Genomic DNA, 24,152 nt, shown 5'->3' on the forward strand with positions numbered 1-24,152 from the left:
TTCTTTATCCATTCATCTGTCGATGGACACTTAGGCTGCTTCCATGTCCTGGCTATTGTAAATAGAGCTGCAATGAACATTGTGGTACATGACTCTTTTTGAATTATGGTTTTCTCAGGGTATATGCCCAGTAGTGGGATTGCTGGGTCATATGGTAGTTCTATTTTTAGTGTTTTAAGGAACCTCCATACTGTTTTTCACAGTGGCTGTATCATTTTACATTCTCACCAACAGGGCAAGAGGGTTCCCTTTTCTCCACACCCTCTCCAGCATTTATTGTTTGTAGATTTTTTGATGACGGCCATTCTGACTGGTGTGAGGTGATAACTCATTGTAGTTTTGATTTGCATTTCTCTAATGATTAGTGATGTTGAGCATCCTTTCATGTAAAACCACTGTTTTTGAAGGTAAGTTCACTTTTTGGTGGCTGCTCAACTAGCAATCCACAATCTTTAGAGAACACTAAAGTGAGGAAGAAATACCTCATTCTGTTCCACTCTCCTCCTTTGTTCCGTGTATTGCAGCCCCACTCTAATGGATACTTTAGTTAATGTGCACAAAGAATTTAAGCATTTCATTCTTTCAGCAGCCCTCTTTTTGTCACTAGAGGTACATTCTGTTCTAATAATGAAGCACAAAAAGAAAAATTCCTTTTAAACTTTACAGTTTTAGAAAATGGTTATAACATTTTCCAGCAATGAAACAGATAAAATTTAAAAGTATAGTCAGAAAAGTTCATGAAGAACCTAGTGGTAAGACAGGAATTAAGACACAGACCTACTAGAGAGTGGACTTGAGGATATGGGGAGGGGGAAGGGTAAGCTGGGACAAAGTGAGAGAGTGGCATGGACATATATACACTACCAAACGTAAAATAGATAGCTAGTGGGAAGCAGCCGCATAGCACAGGGAGATCAGCTCGGTGCTTTGTGATCACCTAGAGGGGTGGGATAGGGAGGGTGGGAGGGACGGAGATGCAAGAGGGAAGAGATATGGGAACATATGTGTATGTATAACTGATTCACTTTGTTATAAAGCAGAAACTAACACATCATTGTAAAGCAATTATACTCCAATAAAGATGTTAAAAAAAAAAAGTATAGTCAGAGTATTCCATTCTTAAGGCTATACATACATATATACTTGTATGTGATTACAATTTCTTGAATGATGGACAGAAACTTTTAACAGTGGTCATCAAGCAAATGTGGTTTTTAGAAGGGAAGGCTGAAGATACTTTTACTTTTCATTTTATATCTTGAACTGTTACAATATTTTGTCACATGTATTAATTACTTTTATATTTTACCCTGTATTTGATTCTGAGATGGCCTTTCTTCGTGTTTAAACAATCCTGCAATTGAGATGCATCTTACAAGCAATGGTATGTCACAGTTTAATTGGCACCATTGTTTTTCTTGCTTGTGGTACATAAATCAAAATGACGTTTTGAAATCAGTGGCGTCTTAGGGTTGATAAAAAATAAATAGTATGTTGATAGAGAATGGAGAAATATCTAATTTTAATGATTCACATCTACTCTTGGATATGTTTTCCTCCGAGAATTGAATAAGCAATTTAAAAAAAATAGCGTTAATGAATTGGGTTATTCGGTAATTTACTGAGCAACTTCTATGTACAACAAGACGCTGTGCTCTGAGGATGATGAGGGGAAATACAGGGAAGAACGAGATGGTCTCTGCTGTATTTTCTCCACTGGTTTAAGTGTCAGGGCGCTCCTTGGGGAATGATAACTGCGCGAAATTCCCTTTTTAAAACGCTTAGAAACCTGACCAGTGACTCTCAATAGCAGTTTATCAGACCCAGGGTGCAGAACACACCCCGACATCTGGGAGGAGAAGGGGCTGCGGGTAAACTTTCCCAGAAACGGTCCGTTGAGGGGACCCATTTCCCTTTGCGGTCTGAAAGACGCGCTCACTAGATACGCTCTCTAAACAAAATAATCTGCGGGCTCCTCCCCGCGGAGCCTCAGCCGCGCTGTCCCCCAGGGGGCCCTCAGCCAGAGGCTCGAGTGTCCTCCCCCGCCCCCTTGACTTGCATTTGGCCGAACTCCATTAAACTCGGGTCGTAGCGTCCGGAAAGTGTGAGTTACCTGGGCACTTCGCCCTCCGGGCATTCCGCTCGCAGGAGGCGCCCGAGTACTGCCCGGCGCGCGGGGAAAGCCCAGCCCGCCCGCCTTCTGGAAGAGGCCGCGCGGGTGGGTCCAGCGCGCAGCTCGGCTGAGAGCTCTGGATAGAGGGAGAAAGTTGCAGCCGTGCCCGAGTGCGAACGCGGAGAACCTGTTCTTGGTACCGGATGATCGTATCCACTCGCAGTCATTGTGTCGAAGAAATAAGTGCCCGACGTATGAAATATCTAAGTAGCGAAACAAAGGGAAACGAGTAAGAAACGTCAAGAATTCTGTTGAAAGCTAAGAGCCCCTTCTCATCAGCGGGCAACCCTGTCTCTACAGTATAAACTTTTAAATCCACTATCCCCAAATTACAAAAACTCAAGTCACTTTCAAACTTGTAGCTGAACGCCGAATTTTCAGATGCGGCACAGTGCTCGGCCTGAGGTCAGGCCCGAGGGCAGGGAGGGGCGCATCCCTGATCGGAGGTTCTCTGCCAAAGTCTTTGCTCCCCGAGAGCAAAGGCTCCCACCAGACTGAGTTACTGGTAGCTTCGCGGGTCCAAGGCGAAGGCCAAGGAAACAACGTCTTAGTTGCGGGGCAGTGTCTAGCAGCCGGGGCGCGGGGCGGGCGGCGCACCGGGAGAGAGGGCCGGCTAGGTCGCCGAGCCCCGTGGGTGGCCCAGCGGCGGCAGAGGGACCGGCGGGCGGCGGCCGCGTCGAGGCGCACACTCGACGCCAGGGGGCGCCCTTTCCGGCCCGGCTGCCGCGCGCCCCGCCCCCGCCCGCGCCCAGCGCCCCTTGTCCTGCCGAGCGCCGCCAGACACGCCGAGCAACCTCTTCTTGCCAAGCGGCTAGCGCTGTGTCTGCACGCCCCGGCCGCCCTCCGGGCTCTGCGCGAGGAGGGCGTGGGGGGACAGAGCGTGCGGCCCGAGCCTCCCGGCGGCGGGGCCCGTCTCCCGGAGCAGCGCCGCACCGACCGCGCCGAGCGCCTCGAGCCTGCGGACAATGGGGCCGCGGTGGCTGCTGCTCGTCGCCGCGGGGCTCAGTCTATGTGGCCCCTCGCTGTCGGCCCGCGCCCGAGGCCCCAAGCCAGGTGAGAGTTGCCCCCTGCATTCCCTCCCTGTCCCCACCCCCGGCCCCGCAGCCCGGGCCTCCTCGGGAATGGGGCGGGCGGGAGGAGGAGGGACGCTGCTGCTCCGGGACTCGGTGGGTGCCCCTGACTGCGCCTGCTGCCACAGCGTCCCCCGGGAGCCAGACGGGCGCTCGGGCTGAGATCGGAGTCTCAGCAACTCACATCCAGATGGGGTGCCCGTCCCACCCCCGCTGCGGGCTCAGCTGATGCCCCTTTGCACTGGGTTTTGGAGGATGCAGCCGGCCCCGCGGCAGGGTTTGGATATGGAGGAGGAGCGGGGGGTTCAGCTGATGCCCCTTTGCACTGGGTTTTGGAGGATGCAGCCGGCCCCGCGGCAGGGTTTTGGATATGGAGGAGGAGCGGGGTCGGATTTTCTTGCGGAAGCCTGAGGGACCTCGTTGCATTTGTTGTCACTGTGTGGCCTGTTTCTCCCAGGACCACCCCAAAAAGAAAGGGTTTCACGTTGCTCCACCAATAAACGTTCCGGGTTTTTCAAGATGCGGTCGAGAACCGCTCCCGCTGAAGTTTTGTCTTGTTGGAATTGTTTTTCTTGCACAGTTTGCAGGCCAGGAAAGTGGTGTAGAGAAAAGCTTAGTGCCTTGGCCCGCTTAGTAGAAAACTACAGGCCTTGTGTGCAGGAGGCGGTCGTGGTGCGGGATGTTGGGTGCTAACAGGATAGCCACGAGGCGGTGGCGGCGGTTGGGAGGCTTTGTTTGTTTGTTCTCTAGAACCCAGTCTTACAAGCTTCCAAGTGAGTTGAGGAAAGAGATCCCCTCTTCAGAATCCGGCTCCCTCAGACCCTATGGGATGAAACCATTTCAGTTTCTGATCTGCCGGGAGCAGGAGGTTTCTCACCTAGAATACATTCATTACTAATAGTGTGTATTTTTAAGTATCTGACTGCTTGAGCAAATAAATGTACTTTCCAACCTCTCGCTCTTAAAAAAGCAGGGCGGAGAAGTTGCTTTTAGCCTGTAAAAACCCTAGTTAAAAAGGGAGGGCGGACGCAGCAATTAAATCTGAATGTCTACAGATAGGACCCAGTCCAGACACTATACTTTAAAAAAAAAAAAAAAAAAAGGGAGGGCGGAAATGTTTTTATTTCTTTGTAGCAATAGTACTTTGTAAGCTTTCAGCTCCTTTTTTCACTTAGAAACAAATTCTAGCTGTTTTTCTTATTATCTGTGAAAGGCTGTGTACTCTATTGTTTTCACACCAGAAGGAGTGTAGGCGTATGGAGATTAAGAGGTGACAGACACAGCATTTTCCCTGCTCTCCATGTTTGCTCAGGGTGAGTTTTAAGGTGATGCTTTTAGGAACACTAAGAGGCCCACATAGGAACCCAAAGACTTTGGGCCTGTGTTAGCTAGAGAAGTCTAGATTGCTGTTTCTGCCACACTTTTTGCTTTTTCGTCAACCCGAGTGGAGCGTGCTAGGATGCACAGATCTGGCATAGGCAGAAAGAGAACTGAATAACATTGGCCGATATATCTACACTGGATTCTGGGACCGCTTTGGGAGGGAGAGAAGAAAAGAGGATGAGAGAAGAAAAGGAACGCATGTTAAGTGTCATATTCTGAGAAAAAAAAAATGTGCCAGATTCTGGGTCAAACCCTGGGCCCGGAGGCATTTTCACTTCACATTATCTCATTTCACCCTCTCAAATGTTTATCCCCTTTTGCTGATTCTGAAATTAAGTCTCAGAGATGATGCACCCAAATTCCAAATAGAGGAGGGGGTCCTGGATGCAAGAAATAAGTGGGGCTTTGTAGTTTTAAATCACTAATAAAAATCAACCAAAAATAGGTCTGCTTTTTATTATCACCGTGCATCCGCAATTCTACACAATGTCTGTCTTAACCAGCTCTATGTGATGTGAGGAGCAGAGAGACCCCAGCTATAGGAAATGCCACCAGGACTGGCCCTGCCCACCAGTGTAAGCTTTCTTGAAGCACTCTCGGGCTTTTTGTCCCCCCACTCATTTTGGCATTTCCTGCATTGTCACTTTGTGAGTATGTCATCTCCCAGGCTAAGATTATAAACCTTCGTTTATCCCTGTGGAGTCTAGAACAGATATTCACTCAGCAGATACTTGTTGAGAAATTCCTAAGTTCATTAACCAGTTTACATTCCTTTGTCCAGGCAATTTAAGTGAGATGCTTTCATCAAAGAGCGTCAGTGTTCTAGAGGTGATGTTCATAAATTCTATAAAGATCTGGAGAGTGAAAGGTACCAGAACAGCTGATGGTGACTGTGGCAGAGGGGGTTGGATGGGAGATTCTGTGTACTGCCTTCCTACCCACCAGGTCAAGCTCAATTCCCTAGCATAGAGGGAGGTGCCCCTTCCCTTGCAGAATGGGTCCCTAGCCTTGTCCAGCCTCCCTTATTTCAGAGCCTCCCCTATTACATAACCTGTTACATTACCTGTACTTCACCCGGCCCCCACCCTCTAGTTCAACCTCCAAGGTAGAACTTTCTCTGGCTTCTGTCCCCTGGCCACTCCCTCTGGCCAAAATGCCCTTCCCACACCCCACGTGTTCACATTTAATTAAGAACAACCACCTGATATCAAGAACCTACTACAGCCAACACCCTGCTTAGGTACATGACATATACTACCTTACTTATTCCTCTAGCCACCTTTTGAGTAGATGTCATCCCCATTCTACAGGTAAGGAAACTGAGGTTAAGTCACAAGTGCAATGAAGTAGAACTGGGATTTGATCACAGGCCTTTCTTTCCTAAGTGCAAGCTTTTCTACACAGGAAATTTAGCCAATATTTTATAATAATTGTAAATGGAAAGTAACCTTTAAAAATGGTATGAAAAAGTAAAAAGATTAAATTGTGACAAAAAAGAATTAAAGAAAAATAATTGCATAAAACAATATAAAATTGTACTATTGAGCATATGACCTAGAAATGTAATATATATTTGACAATAACAGTGCAAAAGAGGGGCATAGAATGAAGCTATGTTGGAGTTAGGAATTGACACTAGATGGCAATTTGAATCCACAGAAAGAAATGAAGGGAATCAAAATGGGAAATAAGATTAATATCAAAATAAACTATAAATATAAAAATCAATTAATTAGAATTGAGGTGAAATCTACATAGCATAAAATTAACCATTTTTAAGTATACAATTTAGTGGTATTTAATACATTTACAATGTTGTACACCTACCACCTCTATCTAGTTCCAAAAATTTTCATCACCTCAAAAGGAAACCGGGTCCCCATCAAGCACTCAGCCCTCATCCTCCCTACCCCCAACCCCTGGCAGCTACCAATTTGCTTATTGTTTCTCTGGGTTTACCTCTTCTCCATATTCCATATGAATGGAATCATACAATGTGTGGCCTTTTGTATCTGGGGAACTCTATCCCCTTTACTATGGGATACTCACAAAAACCCCAGAAGCATCATTAGGAACCACGGCCTTGGTTTACTTTTGACTGTGATGCTAGTATCAAGGGCTCACAGTTTCAACATTGAGCATTTTCTGTTTGTTTCCCTATTTTGTGGTTTCTTTCATTCTGCCTTTCACCCTCTCATGCTTATGCCTAAAACTGTCAGAGTATATAACTCTCTCTCTAGATTGAGCTTCCCCAGACACTCTCTCCCACATTGACCTTGGGATAAGGCTTGGAAAACCCCACGAAGTTACGCCTCCTTTTCCTCCATCCCAAGGCATCTAATGATGTTTTGCCACTTAAAAGGCCATTACCGGCCTTTATACGTTTATTTCCTTTCAAAAGAACCTGCAGTTGGAAATAACAGGAATAATCTGAAATTTGCACTTCAAAACACATTTACTGAACTTTAGGGAAGGACATAATCTAATCTCATCTATTTATATTTCAAGTCTATGGTGGATTAGAAATCAGGTATTATGGTATATTAAAGGAGTGTTTTCCAGTATTTTCTTTTTTGCTAACCAGCAGTAAGGACTGTAAGAAATACGCTTTACATGATGACACATTTGCTGCCTATGTGTGCAATAAATATCCATGGGCAGTCATAGTGTATAGTGTATAGAAACAAAAGTTTTACCAACCAGTACTCACCTTTACCACATGCTATGCATTCCAATATTTTCTACACTATTCTATCTTTTAAAAATCTTGTTACGGTCCTGTAAATTGATTGCATAAGCACTGTCAATTCTCTGCCATCATTTAAAACCTAGTGCAGCAGGTGCAGTGCACTGTTCTGCAGTTAGCAGAACTGAAGTACTTTTTGGCTTTACAAGAAGAGTTCTGCTTTCCAGGAAGTGCTGTTTATGATGGTTTCTATCATCTCTAGAACCTAATTTGTTTGAGTTCAGGTTTACAAACTGCAGTAGAACTTGGGCGGGGTTGGAGCGTGGAGACAGCTTGGTTCCGGGGGAACTGGTGATTATAAACATCCTTTACTGTGAGTTAGTTTTCCTTTCAGCTGGTCTTGGAGAGTAGAGAGCGGTGTTCCCAGGACACTGGGCTCAGGGCCTGTAACTTTGGGTGGAGAACAGGCGTGGAGGAAGGGGGAGAGCCAGGGAATCAGAGCCCTTCCCAGAGAGGCCTGCTAGTGTTCTGACCCCACGAGTCAGGCCCTGGCCTTCAGGAGGGGACCCACACACTTCTTAGTGCCTGCAATGGCCTTGGGTGCACTGACATTGACATTTTCTGGTTGCCTTCACTTCCTGTAACCTCCACTCTCCCAGCTTCCCCCCGCCGGTTTGCTTTCCTATGCTCCCTGTGGAGTCCCTGCTCCAGAAGGTGGGATGGGAGGAGAGGCAACCTCAGATACTGGCGATCTCTTCTTCACTCTGCAGCCAGTGTTTACCTTATTCTACCTTTAGTTCTGGCTTTTCCATAAGAGGTTTTTGTTCACTTACTTGCTCTTACTCTGCTGCATCTGGGACAATATTTTAAAAATTTGTTTCTCTGTTTAGTCCTTGAACATCTCTTTACTACATCTGTCCTGTGAGGACTGGGTTGTTGGCATGTGGCTGGTGTGTCACCAAGGTCAGCAGGACTCCTGATTCCCAAGCAACAGCTGTGCACATCATCAACTGAACTTATACATTCACATGGCCATGTCCTGCCTGCTATAGTTCAAAAGGGTGGGTAGATTCATGTGTTTGGTGAAATGCTTAGAGAAAAAAAAGTAGTACTCTTTTAGGAGCATGTCCTGAATTCACAACTTTTTTAACGAGACAGGGTAAGGTGGTGTGGTTCAAAGGGTATGAGCTTTAGAACCAGGCAGATCTGGGTTCAGATCCCAGCTCCTTCACTTCCTAGCTGCGTGACATTGGATTAGTTACTTAGCCTCTCTGTGCCTCCGTGTTGGCCATAAAATGGGGGTTATAATGCTTATCTCGTAAAAATGTTACAGTTACATGAGGTAAGTTAAGCAAAGTACCTGACACATAGTAGGTGGTCGACAAATGTTAAGTGTTCTTCATACACCAACTGCTCCATATTTCAGAAAAACCTTGGAGGGGTTGGTATCAAATGAATTCTCTCAGTGTAAAACTATGTTCACACAAACATTCAAGAACTTTTTCACCCTTAAAAGTAAGACAAAAGAAAAACAAAAGCAAAAACTGTTGTCCTTAGTTTTTTTTGTTTGTTTGCTTTTTATCCCTCCAGTTGTTCTAGGTTCAATCTTTTTTCTTCTTTTTTTTAATTTTTGAATTTTATTTTATTTATTTTTTTATACAGCAGGTTCTTATTAGTCATCAATTTTATACACATCAGTGTATATATGTCAATCCCAATCTCCCAATTCATCACACCACCACCCCCGCCACTTTCCCTACTTGGTGTCCATACATTTGTTCTCTACATCTGTGTCTCAATTTTGGCCCTGCAAACCGGTTCATCTGTACCATTTTTCTAGGTTCCACATATATGCATTAATATACGATATTTGTTTTTCTCTTTCTGACTTACTTCACTCTGTATGACAGTCTCTAGATCTATCCACATCTCAACAAATGACCCAATTTCGTTCCTTTTTATGGCTGAGTAATATTCCATTGTATATATGTACCACATCTTCTTTATCCATTCGTCTGTCGATGGGCATTTAGGTTGCTTCCATGACCTGACTATTGTAAATAGTGCTGCAGTGAACATTGGGGTGCATGTGTCTTTTTGAATTGTGGTTTTCTCTGGGTATATGCCCAGTAGTGGGATTGCTGGATCATATGGTAATTCTATTTTTAGTTTTTTAAGGAACCTCCGTACTGTTCTCCATAGTGGCTGTATCAATTTACATTCCCACCAACAGTGCAAGAGGGTTCCCTTTTCTCCCCACTCTCTCCAGCATTTCTTTGTAGATTTTCTGATGAAGCCCATTCTAACTGGTGTGAGGTGATACCTCATTGTAGTTTTGATTTGCATTTCTCTAATAATTAGTGATGTTGAGCAGCTTTTCATGTGCCTCTTGGCCATCTGTATGTCTTCTTTGGAGAAATGTCTATTTAGGTCTTCTGCCCATTTTTGGATTGGGTTGTTTGTTTTTTTAATATTGAGTTGCATGAGCTGTTTATATATTTTGGAGATTAATCCTTTGTCCGTTGATTCGTTTGCAAATATTTTCTCCCATTCTGAGGGTTGTCTTTTCATCTTGTTTATGGTGTCCTTTGCTGTGCAAAAGCTTTTAAGTTTCATTAGGTCCCATTTGTTTATTTTTGTTTTTATTTCCATTACTCTAGGAGGTGGATCAAAAAAGATCTTGCTGTGATTTATGTCAAAGAGTGTTCTTCCTATGTTTTCCTCTAAGAGTTTTATAGTGTCCGGTCTTACATTTAGGTCTCTAATCCATTTTAAGTTTGTTTTTGTGTATGGTGTTAGGGAGTGTTCTAATTTCATTCTTTTACATGTAGCTGTCTAGTTTTCCCAGCACCACTTACTGAAGAGACTGTCTTTTCTCCATTGTATCCTTGCCTCCTTTGTCATAGATTAGTTGAGCATAGGTGCGTGGGTTTACCTCTGGGCTTTCTATCTTGTTCTATTGATCTGTGTTTCTGTTTTTGTGCCAGTACCATATTGTCTTGATTACTGTAGCTTTGTAGTATAGTCTGAAGTCAGGGAGTCTGATTCCTCCAGCTCCGTTTTTTTCCCCTCAAGACTGCTTTGGCTATTCGGGGTCTTTTGTGTCTCCATACAAATTTTAAGATTTTTTGTTCTAGTTCTGTAAAAAATGCCATTGGTAATTTGATGGGAATTGCATTGAATCTGTAGATTGCTTTGGGTAATATAGTCATTTTCACAATATTTATTCTTCCAATCCAAGAACATGGTATATCTCTCCATCTGTTGGTATCATCTTTAATTTCTTTCATCAGTGTCTTATAGTTTTCTGCATACAGGTCTTTTGTCTCTCTAGGTAGGTTTATTCCTAGGTATTTTATTCTTTTTGTTGCAATGGTAAATGGGAGTGTTTCCTTAATTTCTCTTTCAGATTTTTCAACATTAGTGTATAGGAATGCAAGAGATTTCTGTGCATTAATTTTGTATCCTGCAACTTTACCAAATTCATTGATTAGCTCTAGTAGTTTTCTGGTGGCATTTTTAGGATTCTCTATGTATAGTATCATGTCATCTGCAAACAGTGACAGTTTTACTTCTTCTTTTCCAATTTGTATTCCTTTTATTTCTTTTTCTTCTCTGATTGCCGTGGCTAGGACTTCCAAAAGTATGTTGAATAATCGTGGTGAGAGTGGACATCCTTGTCTTGTTCCTGATCTTAGAGGAAATGCTTTCAGTTTTTCACCATTGAGAATGATGTTTGCTGTGGGTTTCTCATATATAGCCTTTATTATGTTGAGGTAGGTTCCCTCTATGCCCACTTTCTGGAGAGTTTTTATCATAAATCGGTGTTGAATTTTGTCAAAAGCTTTTTCTGCATCTATTGAGATCATCATATGGTTTTTATTCTTCAATTTGTTAATATGGTGTGTCACATTTATTTATTTGCGTATATTGAAGAATCCTTACATCCCTGGGATAAATCCCACTTGATCATGACGTATGATCCTTTTAATGTATTGTTGGATTCTGTTTGCTAGTATTTTGTTGAGGATTTTTGCATCTATATTCATCAGTGATATTGGTCTGTAATTTTCTTTTTTTGTAGTACCTTTGTCTGGTTTTGGTATCAGAGTGATGGTGGCCTCATAGAATGAGTTTGGGAGTGTCCCTTCCTCCACAGTTTTTTGGAAGAGTTTGAGAAGGGTGGGTGTTAGCTTTTCTCTAAATGTTTGATAGAATTCACCTGTGAAGCCATCTGGTCCTGGACTTTTGTTTGTTGGAAGATTTTTAATCACAGTTTCAATTTCATTACTTGTGATTGGTCTGTTCATATTTTCTGCTTCTTCCTGGTTCAGTCTTGAAAGGTTATACCTTTCTAAGAATTTGTCCGTTTCCTCGAGGTTGTCCATTTTATTGGCATAGAGTTGCTTTTAGTAGTCTCTTAGGATGCCTTGTATTTCTGCGGTGTGTGTTGTAACTTCTCCTTTTATATTTCTAATTTTATTTTATTTTTATTTTTTTATAAATTTATTTATTTTTGGCTGCGTTGGGTCTTCATTGCTGCGCACGGGCTTTCTCTTGCTGCGCTGAGCAGGGGCTACTCTTCGTTGTGGTGCGCGGGCTTCTTATTGCAGTGTCTTTTCTTGTCACATACACAGGCTTTAGGTGCGCGGGCTTCAGTAGTTGTGGCACTCAGGCTCAGTAGTTGTGGCTCTCGGGGTCTAGAGCTCAGGCTCAGTAGTTACGGTGCATGGGCTTAGTTGCTCCGTGGCATGTGGGGTCTTCCCGGACCAGGGCTCGAACCCATGTCCCCTGCATTGGCAGGCAGATTCTTAACCCCTGTGCCACCAGGGGAGTCCTCATTTCTAATTTTATTGATTTGATTCCTCTCCTTCTTTTTCTTGATGAGTCTGGCTAATGGTTTATCAATTTTGTTTATCTTTTCAAAGAACCAGCTTTTAGTTTTATTGATCTTTCGTATTGTTTTCTTTGTTTCTATTTCATTTATTTCTGCTCTGATCTTTATGATTTCTTTCCTTCTGCTAACTTTGGGTTTCGTTTGTTCTTCTTTCTCTAGTTCCTTTAGGTGTAAGGTTAGATTATTTGAGATTTTTCATGTTTCTTGAGGTAGGCTTGTATAGCTATAAACTTTCCTCTTAGAACTGCTTTTGCTGCATCCCATAGGTTTTGGATCGTCCTGTTTTCGTTGTCATTTGTCTCTAGGTATTTTTTGATTTCATCTTTGATTTCTTCAGTGATCTCTTGGTTATTTAGTAACGTATTGTATAGCCTCCATGTGTTTGTGTTTTTTACGTTTTTTTCCCTGTAATTGATTTCTAATCTCATAGCGTTGTGGTCAGTAAAGATGCTTGATATGATTTCAATTTTCTCCAATTTACTGAGGCTTGATTTGTGACCCAAGATGTGATCTATCCTGGAGAGTGTTCTGAGCGCACTTGAGAAGAAAGCGTAATCTGCTGTTTTCAGATGGAATGTCCTATAAATATCAATTAAATCTATCTGGTCTATTGTGTCATTTAAAGCTTCTGTTTCCTTATTTATTTTCATTTTGGATGATCTGTCCATTGGTGTAAGTGAGGTGTTAAAGTCCCCCACTATTATTGTATTACTGTTGATTTCCTCTTTTATAGCTGTTAGCAGTTTCTTATGTATTGAGGTGCTCCTATGTCGGGTGCATATATATTTATAATTGTTATATCTTCTTCTTGGATTGATCCCTTGATCATTATGTAGTGTCCTTCCTCGTCTCTTGTAACATTCTTTATTTTAAAGTCTATTTTATCTGATATGAGTATTGCTACTCCAGCTTTCTTTTGATTTCCATTTGCATAGAATATCTTTTTCCATCCCCTCACTTTCAGTCTGTATGTGTTCCTAGGTCTGAAGTGGGCCTCTTGTAGACAGCATATATATGGGTCTTGTTTTTGTATCCATTCAGCAAGCCTGTGTCTTTTGGTTGGAGCATTTAATCCATTCACGTTTAAGGTAGTTATTGATATGTATGTTCCTATGACCATTTTCTTAATTGTTTTGGGTTTGTTTTTGTAGGTTCTTTTCTCCTCTTGTGTTTCCCACTTAGAGAAGTTCCTTTAGCATTTGTTGTAGAGCTGATTTGGTGGTGCTGAATTCTCTTCGCTTTTGCTTGTCTGTAAAGCTTTTGATTTCTCCATCGAATCTGAATGAGATCCTTGCCGGGTAGAGTCATCTTGGTTGTAGTTTCTTCCCTTTCATCACTTTAAGTGCATCATGCCACTCCCTTCTGGCTTGCAGAGTTTCTGCTGAGAAATCAGCTGTTAACCTTATGGGAGTTCCCTTGTATGTTATTTGTCGTTTTCCCTTTGCTGCTTTTAATAATTTTTCTGTGTCTTTAATTTTTGCCAATTTGATTATTATGTTTCTCGGCGTGTTTCTCCTTGGGTTTATCCTGTATGGGACTTGCTGTGCTTCCTGGACTTGGGTGGCTATTTCCTTTCCCATGTTAGGGAAGTTTTCGACTATAATCTCTTCAAATATTTTCTCTGGTCCTTTCTCTCTCTCTTCTCCTTCTGGGACCCCTATAGTGCGAATGTTGTTGTGTTTAATGTTGTCCCAGAGGTCTCTTAGGCTGTCTTCATTTCTTTTCATTCTTTTTTCTTTAGTCTGTTCCGCAGCAGTGAATTCCACCATTCTGTCTTCCAGGTCACTTATCCGTTCTTCTGCCTCAGTTATTCTGCTATTGATTCCTTGTAGTGTAGTTTTCATTTCAGGTATTGTATTGTCCATCTCTGTTTGTTTGTTCTTTAATTCTTCTAGGTCTTTGTTAAACATTTCTTGCATCTTCTCGATCTTTGCCTCCATTCTTTTTCCGAGGTCCTGGATCATCTTCACTATCATTATTCTGAATTTTTTTCTGGAAGTTTGCCTATGTCCACTTCATTTAGTTGTTTTTCTGGGGTTTTATCTTGTTCCTTCATCTGGTACCTAGCCCTCTGCCTTTTCATCTTGTCTATCTTTCTGTGAATGTGGTTTTTGTTCCACAGGCTGCAGGATTGTAGTTCTTCTTGCTTCTGCTGTCTGCCCTCTGGTGAATCTGTTGTCCTTAGTTTTTAGTGGCAAGTAAATGTGCATAAAATATTTGCTTTTCTTTTTCTTTTTTTTTTTTTTTACTTTTCATTTTATATGGAAATTTTCAAACATACCAAAAGTGGACAGTGTAATTACCCGCTATGTGTTGTTTTATCGGTACTCTCACTTTCCTCCTCCCCAAATGGACAATTTTAAAGCAAATCCCAGACATTGTGTCATTTCATCCATAAATGCATCACTATATATCCTTAGAGATAAGAACTCTTTTCTTCACATAACCACAATACCATTATAACACCTAAAAAAATGGACTGTTTCTTAATATCATGTACTGTTCAGTCGGTGTTCACATTTTACTGATTGTCTCATAAATGCTTTTTACAGTTGGTTTACTTGAATCAGGATCAAATGAGGCCCACTGTTGCATTAGGTAGATGTGTCTCTTAAATCTTTTAGTCTGTAATGGTTTTCCCTCTCCTCCTTTTTCAAGGCTGTTTGTCAGAGAAACAGGGTCATTCGTCTTCTAGACTTTTCTACATACTGGATCTGGCCAGCTGCATCTTGTAGTGGTGTTCAACATGCCCTTCTGTCCTCTGCATTTTCTGTAATGTGGTCCATCTGCAGGCTTAACCTGATCCAAGTTTGTTTTTCTGCAAGACTACCTGAGCAGTGGTGCTGTGTACACACCTGTTTCATCACCTCAAGATTGTCTCTCTTTTTGAGATTTTAAGGTTACTCAGTGGACTCAGGTGTTGTCAGATGATCCAGCTGTTAGAAAGTTCCCTATCACCTATCCTTTCACCTAACGTTTTTAGCAACAACTGATGATCATTGTACTAAATCTTATTTCACTAAGAGCTTTAAGATGCATTTCTAAATCTGTTACTGTTTCTGTGTTTATGAGCTGGAATTATTTTAAATAGTAGAACTTTTCCTCATTGACTCTTTGGTTTCCCTGAAATATTTTGTTTATAGAAAAGGCAAGACAAATGCTTGAATCTTGCCTTTATTTACCAATTTTCAGACTGGGTCCCCTCATTTCCTCCAAAAGTGACAAAAAAGGTTTTATTTCCCTTTGAGCATCATTATGAACTCATAGATCTTAACAAATATGACATATTTCCAGTGTTTCCATTCATTTCCATCATTATTCTCTTAATGATTTTTGGCCAGTGGGGAGCTCTCTTTGGATCAGCTTCAGAGTCTTTCTGACCTGACCCTAATGTTCTTTGAAGACGTTCAAGACTCCTCTTGTGTTTTTCCTCCCCCCAGATCTGGAACCAGCCATTTCTTTAAGGAGCACTTCTTTTCATGGTGTGCGTTTGCATTTGAGACAGTGGAGTATTCCTGTAATGTTGCTGTTTTCTGCTTGGAGTTAGTATGTTTCCATCATTTTTCCATCATCCTCTTTAGTTCTCTTTAGCCTGTAGTGTTGAATCACTCGTGGAGAAATGCAGGGTACATCTCTCCTGCTGTGTGTGTGAATGTAGGCAAGGTCCTGGGACTTCTGCTTTCTTAATTCCCAAAAAGCATGAGTCCTATAGGCCAGTGCTGCAGACCGGCTGCAGAAAGCTAGAAGTTCCTGGCGGTGAGGGGTAAGGAACTGAAAAGCACCAGTGTGGGGTCAGAAGGGCCAAGACAACTGATGGTTGCAAGGCAAGTTTATTTAAAGAGCATGAATGTATATATAGGTTTTGTACGGAACGGATAGCCGACAATAAATCAGTAAACCTTGTTTTCCACATAATTCTGTCGCCACTGCCTATGCGTCAGCATGCTCTATGGGCCATTCTCTGGAGATACAGACTTCCCCCTTAGGGCAGCACGTCCTTCTTCTGGGGAACAACCAGGGGCTCTTAGATCCAGAGCAGGCACCTGGAACGAAACTGGCCGCAAGCCATTTTCCTTTTTTACGCTCAATACCGCAGTGTCAGGAGTGCATACCAAGAAGGAGACAAGCAGTTCTCCGGAAAGCAGAAAGCTGAATAAGCTTACAGCTTGGGGGCCACCACAGGCCAGTGCTCTGAGTCGGAACCAAGGCTGGCATGTTGTGGGAGGATGAAATGGTATAACTTCCAGGATCACATGGGACCTTGAGAGAGCATCTGGTCACCACTCTGCTTCCAGGCCAGATCTCGTCAAAGTCAGAAAAAGCACTGTGCCTGACTAACTAATTTTTAACAATCTCCAGAGTTAGAGTCCACACTTAAGCTCGTTAGCAATACGCTATGTTCAACAACAAAATTACTCTAGAGCCATTTTAGAGAAACCTAAATTAAATGAAACTTAGCAACAAGTATGAGAACCAATTTTAGGACCTGACAGTTTTGTTTTTTTTTTTTAAACCATAATTTAATAAAAACACAGATGGGTTACAAGAGCTTTTCATACACTGACAGGCACTTTCTCCTTGACCTATGAGTTGGGCTAGGACTAAAGGAAAAGCAAGATACCCAAACTCAAATTTCAACCTAAGGGGCTTGAGCTAGTTGGATTTATGTAGTCACCTGGAATTGGTTTTGTTCTTTCTTTGATGTTGGTATATAGTTAAACAAACAAACAAAATTTGTTGACATCCTGTAATCCCATAAAAGCCAAAATATCAAACCTATGGTGGCAAGAAAAGGTGATACCTTAGGTAATGATATTTAATCAAGGGATTATGCATTCTTCCTGGGCTCCAGCCTATAAAATGTCATGTTCCAGTGGGTATAATGTTTCTGTCATAAACACCATACTGCCCAAAAAGGCCTAGCCAGGGAAGAAATTTTTGAAGACAAATACTTATTCCCAAAGTACTAAATACAGAGTAAAGCCTAATGAGAGTTTAATTTTCAGACCAAGTGATGGCATCTAAGAGCTTAGTTATGAGTGTTCAGTAGTTTTCAAGAGGTGTCACTCCTCTAGGTCATGTCCTGATGCTCACGTGTGTGTGCACACATGCGTGCATGCACTTTTCTCCCTTCCATGCATGGCAGGAGTCCTCAGTCTGGCCAGGTCCCCAAAGCTACAGCAGAGAGTCATGTTATTTTAAGGTTCCTGTGGGTCAGCGTTTTTGAAGACACATATCTTTGTGGCCTTAAAATGCCAGAACTCATTCATTCTTTTCTTCTGCTTCCCACACATTCTTGACCTCGAGGGTAGCCTCACTTCTCGCAGGGGCTGTTGTACCAGGGTCAGGCCCCCATGTGACTGGATCAAGATGGACAGAGTGAATTAGATGCTTCGAAAGGGGAAGGAAGCGATACTTTGGGAAACGGTTGTGAATTTGAAGTTTGATTTACGGCTCTGAATACTGGGGCCCCGTACCTTACAGCCTCTTCGTGTCCCTCATCACACTGAAAAACCAAACACTGCTAAATGTTTAGGAAGGGAAGAGGAACAGATTCCATTTTAATTTAAAATGATTGAGAGTGAGCAAAAAGCAAACCACATTGAAGTGGTAGGGGAAGAATAATAATTTCTTACACTGATTAATTTTTGAAGTTTACAAAGTGAACATATATCCTATTTAACATGTGATGCCCCTGGCTGCCAGATTTGTAGGCCAGACAGGTATTGGGATCCGATTTTAATGATTCTGAGACTGAGGTCAGAGCAGTTAAGTGAATCCTGGTAGAGCCAGTATTAGAATGCAAATCTGTGATTAAAAGCCAACTTAAGGTCCATACCTACCACATGTGGGGCAGGGTACTGCAGACTCAGAGTTAAATAGGAACAGTTTCCTACCCTTGGAGAACCATCTAGCTGTATATGTGTACTCAGAGGCTCATCACTGCAGATTCCTTTTTAATTAATTTTTATTGGAGTATAGTTGCTTTACAATGTTGTGTTAGTTTCTGCTGTACAGCAAAGTGAATCAGCTGTATGTATACATATATCCCCTCTGTTTTGGATTTCCTTCCCATTTAGGTCACCACAGAGCACTGAGTAGAATTCCCTGTGCTATACAGTAGGTTCTCATTAGTTATCTATTTTATACATAGTAGTGTATATATGTCAACCCCAATCTCCCAATTCATCCCATCCCCTCCTTCTCCCCTTGGTATTCATACATTTGTTCCTTATGTCTGTGAAAATGATACAGATCACTGCAGATTTTTTGTTCTTCCCCTGTGACAGATCTGCCAGATCACCCCTTTACCCTCAGGGGACCCACTCATGCTCTTGCTGAGGTCATCTGACCTCAAGCTTTCACTACCAGGCCCTGTTCTACTGTGTATCGGTTGGTGCTACTTTAGGTTTGCTTTTCATTTTGGAAATAGATGCCAATTTATTGTATTTTATTTTCTAGTTCTAGAATTTCCATTGGTTGGTTTCGTTTCTATTTTCTATTTTTTCGTTCATTTCAATGAAATCTTTTTCTTCCCTTCATTGAGCATAGTTGCAACATACCCTTTAAAATCCTTATCTGCTAATTCCAACATCCGGGTCATCTTGAGATTGGTTTCCATTGATTGTCTTTTTCTCTTGAGACTGGGTCACACTTTCCTGATTCTCTTTATATCGAATGATTTTGAATTGTCTGCTGGACATTATCCTACTGTAAAGACTCAAGATTTTGTTTTATTTCTCCAAAGAATGTTGGTGTTTTTGCTTTAGCAGGCAGTTAATTTGGTTGAACTCAAACTGCAAACGTTTCCTCTTGAGCAAGAAGTTCAAATAGCACTTCCATTCTTTTAACACATTATTGACCCGGGGGTTTTTGCAGAAACTAACACCTGTGGCCAAAATACATCTCCAGTCAGAAATGTGTTAACTCTAGCAGAGCTGCTTCACATCTTCCCTGAGTGTGCAGGTTCTAGAGTCAACCCAAGCCTGGGGCAGAATTTCCACTGGAATTTGGTGCTCTCTCTATCCCTCTCTGACTTTTTCTTTTCTGGGATTCTCTCCTCACTTTCCAGTGATTGTAGTTGCCCTGAACTCTTTCCTCTGGTTCTTCAGGCAATAGAGACTACGGGTTTTCTATCTGAGTTTCAACCATCTTTTGTGGCACTGACTTTGGCCTTCTCTCAAGCTAAAAGCCACTGAAAACAAGGAACCCACCGGTTGCCATCCTTTCTTTGCAGATCCATCCCTCCCCTCCCTGACGTGACCCCGTGAACCTAAATAACTTCAGGTCATTGATTTGGGGGAGGAAAGGGATCCAGAGTTTGTAATTTTTTGTAATTTTTGTCTAGGGTCTGGTAGGACCTTACAGAAGCAGAACTATCTCTTTTATTGCATTATGCCCCTCTGTGTAAGTTTTTGTTTGCAGGAAGGTTCCACTACTGAAAAATAAAACCGAAAGCTTAAAAATCCGCTGTACTTACCCAATTTCCAGCCAGTTTTCATTCCTCTAACATCACTTCTGAGTAACGTGTGTATCCAGCCTTCGTGGCCAATGCCTCCAGGGATAGAAACCTCATCCTTTTCCCCCTGTGGTTTCTCTCCCCACTCCTCAGCTTGCCAAGGCCCAGCGAAGGCTCTCTGTCCGAGTCTCCTCAGTGACAGAATGTTAGCAAAGCTCCTGGGAAGGAAAAGCTGGTTGAGTTCCAGCAACTAAGTGCTGCATTTCTTTGATGAACATTTCAAATGGATGTTTTTGGTGGAGGAGGGTGATAAAAGAAGGATGTTTGCAACTGACTTCTGGTTGATACTCAAAAGAGCCTGGTTGGCCTGGCATCTGCCTGCATGCATGTGGCATTTTGGAACTGAGCTGAGAAAGGCCACTGGCCTAGGACATCTGCTGCGTTGGCCCGCTAAGGAAGGAGACAGGAAGATGACGGTGTGGTAGGTACCTTGTGGTTACATTAGTCGATAACCTGAGACTGTGGCTTGGACCCAAATATGACGAGAGATTTGGGACATTCTACTGTGTAAACAAACTGAAGCTAGTAAAGGAAAGCTACTGTCACATGGATAACGGTCATGGAAATGGGTGCCCTCGGTCCTACTCAAGTTCACCTGTAGCTCCGTAACCTTTAAGATGTTCCCTCAACTTTCTATGTGGATTTTTCCACAAGGAAGAATGGATTTCAAGGGGTGGCCACAAGCTAAATGGAGAAAATGTATACATGCAGACATACGGACGAAAAGAGAAGTCACATAGCCTGGGAGTGATTTGTTTATACAGACAGTGGCTCGTATAGAAAAGAAGTCACAGCTCTTTTCTTTCACATCACGTCCTCAGCCTTTCCTGATGTCTGCAGATCTCTGAAAGTGTATCGTTCACCTCATATCTCTGAGGAGCAGAGTTTGAAAAGGGTTTGCTGTGCCAGGACAAAATGTGGTACACTACTTTGAGTTAGCTAATTCCCTGATAAAGTCTGTGATCCCCTTGTGTATCACCTGCTCTTTACCACCCACTCTCCTAGGAAGAAAACAAAAAGCAAAAGTAAAGTGTACTCTCTCCTTGTCTCTTTTGCCTTTTTAATTCGTTTTAAAATTTTTACTTTTCAGAGTCAGAAGCAACAAATGATACTCTGGGTCCCCGGACATTTTTTCTCAGGAATCCCAATGATATATTTGAACCAATCCCACTGAAGGAGGATGAGGACCAAAATGAAAGTGAATTCACAGAAGACAGATTAAGCTCCGGCAATAGAAGCAGTCCTCCTCCAAAATTACCCCCCGTGTTCATCTCAAAAGATGCCTCAGGATATCTGACCAGCACCTGGTTGACTGTCTTTATCCCCTCCGTCTACACCGGCGTGTTCCTCGTAAGCCTTCCTCTAAACATCATGGCCATCATCGTGTTTATCTTGAAGATGAAGATCAAGAAGCCCGCCGTGGTGTACATGCTGCACCTGGCCATGGCAGACGTGCTCTTTGTGTCTGTGCTCCCGTTTAAGATCAGCTACTACTTTTCCGGAAGTGACTGGAGATTTGGGTCTGCCATGTGCCGCTTCATCACCGCGGCGTTCTACTGTAACATGTATGCCTCTATCATGCTCATGACGGTCATCAGCATTGACCGGTTCCTGGCTGTGGTATACCCCATGCAGTCGCTCTCCTGGCGTACTCTGGGGAGGGCTTCCTTTACCTGTCTGGCCATCTGGGCCATGGCCATCGCGGGGGTGGTACCTCTGCTCCTCAAGGAGCAGACCACCCAGGTCCCGGGGCTCAACATAACCACCTGTCACGATGTGCTCAACCAAACGCTGCTCGAAGGCTACTACTCATATTACTTCTCGGCCTTCTCTGCCGTCTTCTTTTTTGTGCCGTTGATCATTTCCACAGTCTGTTACGTGTCTATTATCCGATCTCTTAGCTCTTCCGCGGTTGCCAACCAGAGCAAGAAGTCCCGGGCTTTGTTCTTGTCAGCTGCTGTTTTCTGCATCTTCGTCCTTTGCTTTGGACCCACAAACGTCCTGCTGATTCTACATTACGCATTCCTTTCCCATAATTCCATGACAGAGGCTGCCTACTTTGCCTACCTCCTGTGTGTCTGTGTCAGCAGCATAAGCTGTTGCATTGACCCCTTGATTTACTACTATGCTTCCTCTGAGTGCCAGAGGTACCTCTACAGTATCTTATGCTGCAAAGAAAGTTCAGATCCCAGCAGTTATAACAGCAGCGGTCAGTTGATGGCAAGTAAAATGGACACCTGCTCTAGTAACCTGAATAGCAGCGTATACAAAAAGCTGTTAACTTAGGAAAAGGGACCGACAGTGAGTTAAAAAGAAAATGTTAAAAAAGCAAATAACCTGAGGATTCTACTTAGTCCCTGACAAAAAAGTATTTACTTTACCATCTAAAACAACAAATGTATTTACATGCCTCCTTATGAGAGCCATTAAGCATATATATTTGTTAGTTACAGGAAAAAAATAACAGGAATAGAAAACAATGTTATTACAAGAGAGTGTTACAACAAGAACTGAAATGTCACTTTTTTCATAAATTTACGTGATTTATTATAGATATATGTGTGTGTGTATATGCGTATTTATACACATATACTTGTATCATTTGCAGTGCAGTATAGAATAGGCACTTTGAAACCCTCTCTTTTTTTCACCAGAGATTATGGAAGTAAACTCTGATTCTCTGATTTCATATGCAAAGTTTAGGTTGGAGTTTAGCCCTGAACATCTGAAGAAGTCCATCAATAGGGAGGGATTCCACAGTTTGGACTTACACAGCTTTTGCCAATAAGTGTTTTGAAATTGTCCAACAGCAATGTTTAAGTTATTGAGGGATGAGACTTAGTACTATCTGTGTGTAGAGAAAGTTCTGCTGTTTTTCATGTTAAACGTATCAAAGTTTGGATTCTAAAAATTATTAAAACAGATAATATGGGTAGCATTTTTACTGTTTTACATGCCGTGTATGTAAACTAAGAATGAGCAGGGGTCCCACCAGTGACCTGAGGTTGGCTTTCAAAGCACCCTGCCCCCAGATGAAGGACTCCAAGCATTAGGTACAAGACAGGGCCAGTTCAGAGAACAGAGGGACCAGGGCCACCATGTTTGCTGTCTCCTGCTGGGATTCCCTCAAGGACTGGCCGTGAGCTTATCATGTTTATTAGAAGTTGGCGAAGTAGGATGTGCTATCCCAAGAGATAATGAATATAAAAGACTGCCCATTTTAAGAGTGGAGAAAGAAGGCACGTTCACTTCTAGCAGTTATGCTGCAAGGACCATTCCCAGATGGAAACACCTATGTAGCAAACATGGACACCCATCGTGTGCTCTGAGCACCCTAATGGGTGCTGGGCAAATAGAGTTGAGTCAGACTGAAACCTGCTGTCAAGAATAACAATGTGGGCCGATACACAGAGTGGGACGTGTGAAAGAAACACATCATTAGGTAAAGAAGTGCTTTAGCCAGATGTCACCAAGCAAGTTCCACATAAGCCTGGCAGATAAAGAACTTTGAACATTTGGGTTACTTCTCCCTGTGGTTATAACTTGAGATAAACATAATGTAGTACAGGAAGCGTGTTTTTAAAAATAACTCCTTCAGTAACAATATGAAATGTTTTATTACAATGTTATTCAAGCAAGATAAAAATTATAAATTCTGTACGTAATATGATCGCCAATCTGACTATGTATCAACATGAAAACAAAGTTTTACATAAAAGAGATTGAAAAAAATAAACCAAAATGTCAACTAAGGATAAAAAAATATTAAGTCCTTCAGTCTGTCTTAATTGGACTCTATTTAAAAATGTTTTGTTCAATAAAATACTCAAATCAGAGTTTTAAAACATTAATTATGTCAGTCGGATTAGAAATGGCAGAAGAAAATGGAATTGACTTTGAAATCCAGGAAAATTATTCTCTATTTTCCATTCACTTTTCTTAAGAGTTAATGAGATGATTTTACAAGCTATGATGAGTATCAAGTACAGAATATCCTCATGTATTTGAGAAAATAATTTGAAAATTAGGTTGAATTATATCTTTCTTTCCTTATGAAAAAATGTTGGCATTTTAAACAAACAAAAAGAGTAGAAAGTTGTAAGGCAAGTACTTACCTATTTAAAAGAGCAAATTGTTTCCAAATGCCGTAGAATGATTTACATAAAAGTATGTCTTGTAAGTAGAAGCTAACATTGTTTTTATTAATTTAGTTACGATATTCATTTTATCCAACTTAGTGGAGATATACTGTCATTGTTTATTCATTCTGTTTATATTAAAATACCTCTGACTTAATAAGACTCATTACTGTATTATCAGTATGTACTTATAAAATATTACATCACTGTTTTTATGTTCTTTTTAAAAAAATGTATGTAACCTCTATTAATAAACCTGAAAGTTTGCTTGGTATCTGTTTGGAA

At 42.0% G+C, this 24,152-nt stretch overlaps 1 protein-coding gene across 1 annotated transcript; it reads left to right on the plus strand.

Annotated features, from left to right (window-relative positions):
- The first annotated feature begins 2,936 nt into the window (after positions 1–2,936).
- Positions 2,937–24,141, plus strand: F2R (coagulation factor II thrombin receptor). Its single transcript, XM_007175889.2, has 2 exons — positions 2,937–3,226; positions 20,819–24,141. The coding sequence occupies exons 1-2, from the start codon at positions 3,139–3,141 to the stop codon at positions 22,012–22,014; spliced, it is 1,284 nt and encodes a 427-aa protein (XP_007175951.2). The 5' UTR covers positions 2,937–3,138; the 3' UTR covers positions 22,015–24,141.
- The last annotated feature ends 11 nt before the right edge of the window (positions 24,142–24,152 follow it).

Source organism: Balaenoptera acutorostrata, chromosome 2 (assembly GCF_949987535.1).
Source record: "Balaenoptera acutorostrata chromosome 2, mBalAcu1.1, whole genome shotgun sequence".
Classification (NCBI taxonomy): domain Eukaryota; kingdom Metazoa; phylum Chordata; class Mammalia; order Artiodactyla; family Balaenopteridae; genus Balaenoptera; species Balaenoptera acutorostrata.

Coding starts and splice junctions, on each gene's coding strand:
- F2R (XM_007175889.2), top strand. CDS start 3,139: ATGGGGCCGCGGTGGCTGCTGCTCGTCGCCGCGGGGCTCAGTCTATGT. Junction 3,227..20,818: donor CGCCCGAGGCCCCAAGCCAG/GTGAGAGTTGCC, acceptor TTTACTTTTCAG/AGTCAGAAGCAACAAATGAT.